The sequence below is a fragment of the Epinephelus fuscoguttatus genome, linkage group LG1 (genome assembly GCF_011397635.1).
Source record: "Epinephelus fuscoguttatus linkage group LG1, E.fuscoguttatus.final_Chr_v1".
Lineage (NCBI taxonomy): Eukaryota > Metazoa > Chordata > Actinopteri > Perciformes > Serranidae > Epinephelus > Epinephelus fuscoguttatus.
The window spans coordinates 10,985,140-10,988,267 of record NC_064752.1 but is presented as its reverse complement, the minus strand read 5'-3'; the positions used below and the strand labels follow the sequence as shown (position 1 = coordinate 10,988,267).

General features: G+C 37.1%; 1 protein-coding gene across 1 annotated transcript; it reads right to left on the bottom strand.

Moving 5' to 3' along the window:
• Positions 1-1,578: 1,578 nt before the first annotated feature.
• LOC125889476 (transcription factor HES-5-like) lies at positions 1,579-2,176 on the bottom strand. The gene is made up of 2 exons (XM_049577509.1): positions 2,129-2,176; positions 1,579-2,048 (listed from the first exon to the last, which is right to left on the bottom strand). Exons 1-2 carry the CDS (start codon positions 2,171-2,173, stop codon positions 1,716-1,718), a joined length of 378 nt encoding a protein of 125 aa, XP_049433466.1. The 5' UTR covers positions 2,174-2,176; the 3' UTR covers positions 1,579-1,715.
• Between the last annotated feature and the right edge of the window lie 952 nt (positions 2,177-3,128).

The following is a 3,128-nucleotide window of genomic DNA, read 5'->3' as shown; positions in this document are numbered from 1 at the left end:
TCTGAGAAACATAACATTTGGTGAAATTAACCCAATTTTCAATTTAATTAAATGTTGCATTGTATAACTGAGAGAAACCTTTTCAAACACTGTGCTAAAAATTTGGGCTCTCGCTGGATGGAATTACAATAGTTTAAAAGCGTGTTGAAGCTGATATATATCAGAGGAACAGTTACAACCAACAGCAAATATTCAAAACAAGTTTCAGCCTGAGAAGCCAGGGTGTCTTTAATCTCTGTCCCCTCAGGGCAAAGGTCTTTATCTATTGTCCCTCAGGGCTCTGTGAGTGAGTTTCCTCTGGTTTCCCACACTCTGTCCTTTCACTGCTTTTATTGGAGGAACAATAGAAGTGTGCCTCATTATGCATCTCATCAGATACAATGCCTGACCTCTTTAAAGTGAGAGATGGTTAACATAACATTTTCACATTAAAATACCTGAAACAGACAGTTATACAAAATAATGATGTAGCAAAACTGTCTTTGAAATGTAGATTTTGTCATTTGGTTTGATGATTTCACCTACTCCATAATGATAGAGTGAGATAACACTGATTTCTTAATTGAACCACATTCCAATGCTTAGTTTAACACTGAACAGCCATGTTATGGGTAAACAATAAGTGTGTGGGCTGAGTTTTATCTTGATTTGTCAATCAAAGGTAGAACCAATGATGGAGCCCTGTGTCAATTATTTTTAGATGAAAATAAAGGATGAAAGTCTAATTTTCATCATCATAAAAAGACACAACAACATGAGAAATATTTTCAGCTGGCAATGTTTTTTATTCAACATGGCACAATGAGCCATATAAAGCATGAAAGCTCCAACTAGAGGTGATGATACATCACAACAACGGTACTCAGAGAGAGTAAAGGAACAACTGTCTTTATAAAAGACAAACACAATATTGGAGGACACAGTCCACATCATACTTTTGAGATTTTTACCTCAAATGGATAAAAACATTTACATTTAGTCAACAAAAGACAAAATATTAAAAACTGACCTTACAACAGGTCACATTGTTCTTAATAACCACTAAACTGGTTTGATAATCAAAATGTAAAAAAATCACATGGTCACTGGAAAACTGTGACAGTGAGACATTAAAAAAATGTTTTCAGTAAATGAATAAACATGTTGATCTTACAACAGATCATTTTTCAGTAATCACATAAAGTGAGAGAATGTTCATTACAATTCAGATAATCAGTACCTATCAAGAGGTAATACATTTTTCCATGCACATTATTGTACCAAAACATGATGTGCAATGAGACATAAAAGTATCACAAAAAAATTGTGACACTAATCAAATCTTTTAGCATAAAAGGATAAACAATTGGATCTAAAAACAGATTCGTTAAAAGTAATCAGAAAGATCAAAGGCTATCATGACAGTATGTCAAAATAAGAGTTTTAAAGTTTTTTGATCACTATGATCAATAACAAATGTTGAAATAGCATTATATACTACCAATACAAGAAGTACAGTGATGTATGATGACAGTAATTGCATGACAAGAAGTTCTCTTTCTTAATGAAAGATATTGTTGTTGTCATTTCCTCAGGAAAACACACAAAATAAAACCTTGTGTAAAACAGAAGAACAAGTTCATCAAATGTCAGAATTCAGAAGAATTCATTTCCAGTAATCTTTGACCAATATGGTCATCTGAGTTTGTCTGGTAGTAACTCCAGTCTGTAGGTGTCTACCACGGCCTCCAGAGGGCGCTGTTGACTGGACTCTGTTCTTTGGTGATGCTGGTCTGGACTGTGGAGCTCAGAGGAGAGAAGTCAGCCTCTGTCAGGTTGTTATCAGAGGAACACTGCAGCTTGTTGAAGTGGTTCAGCAGTCTTCTCTGCTGTTGATGCTGCTGCTGCAGCTGTGTCAGGACACAAACTGTCATCTCCAGGATGTCTGCTTTCTCCAGCTTGGAGTCTGGCTGCTGTTTGAGGAACTCTGGACCCAGGAGAGACTTGAGCTGCTCAATGCTGCTGTTGATTCGCTCTCTGCGTAACTTCTCCACCAGAGGCTTTCTGAGCTGCAGGAAGAAGAACAAAGTCATTAATAAACTTATTCTGGAGTAAATGTTGGCATGAACAAAGACAAGCTTTCAATAACAATATTTAAATGTTGTTGGATGGCTGCAGTGATTGTAGGTGCCATGTCTGGATCTGGGAGACAGACAATGAATTCCATCTTGGTTAAAAAGTACTGTAAACTTGTAACATGTAACTAACAAACAATCAATGGAAATAGATGTTTGGGTTCATAATTTTTGTGCCAAACCCTGAAATCCAGCAGGTGCCATTCATGTCATTTATTCTTTGTTTGTCCTTGATTACTCTTTAATAGGGCCGTAACTGTACATGTATTTGTGTCGAACCGTTTGGTACGCGACTTTCGGTTTGGCACGACCCTGTACCGAATTATTGGGCGCCGGAAATTATTTTATTTTATTTTGTTTTATTTTAATTTTGTTTTTGCAAGCTGAACCATTTAAAATATCTAGTTCCCTGACGGACATAATTCAGTGACGGACCGAGTCCCGTAAATCTCCGCTTTCACTTTGTGCAGCGCATTCTTGCATTTTGACAACATGGCAAGTGAGCCTGACGAACCTGAAGACCCACCGGCAAACCTTAAGTCCTCCGTTTGGGAACACTTTGGTTTCAGGGTAAAATACGAAGATGGAAATAAACAATTTGACAAGACAAAAGCAGTGTGCCGACACTGCAGAACAGCGGTCGGGTGTGTACTTGGAAACACGTCTAACATGCTAACGCATCTAAAGCGACACCACCCGAGTTTGAACGTTAACTGGCGTGACTAGAAAGAGCAATCTGGTGCAAACTACGATATCGTCTTCGTTTGAAAAGAAAGAGCGTTTCCCTGACCATCGCGGTAAAGAAATAACCAACGCCATTGTTGTTGAGTAAAATTTTTTAAGCTGCACTTTAGATATAAGCATGTTTTGTTTACTTCACTTTAACAAAGTGGGAAAGCTAAGTAAGTTCCTAGTAAAACTGAATCTGAGCAGGCTTTAAAGCTGACCAGCTGCACTATACTTTTTATTTTAATTGAGTAAAACTGTTTAAGCAGAAATTTATATTTATATTTT

What these genes read in the sequence shown, in the direction of transcription:
- LOC125889476 (XM_049577509.1), bottom strand. Translation starts at nt 2,173, where the DNA reads ATGGCACCTACAATCACTGCAGCCATCCAACAACATTTAAATATT. An exon ending in TCCAACAACATTTAAATATT is followed by an intron (nt 2,049 to 2,128) that starts GTTATTGAAAGC and finishes TTCTTCCTGCAG; the next exon opens with CTCAGAAAGCCTCTGGTGGA.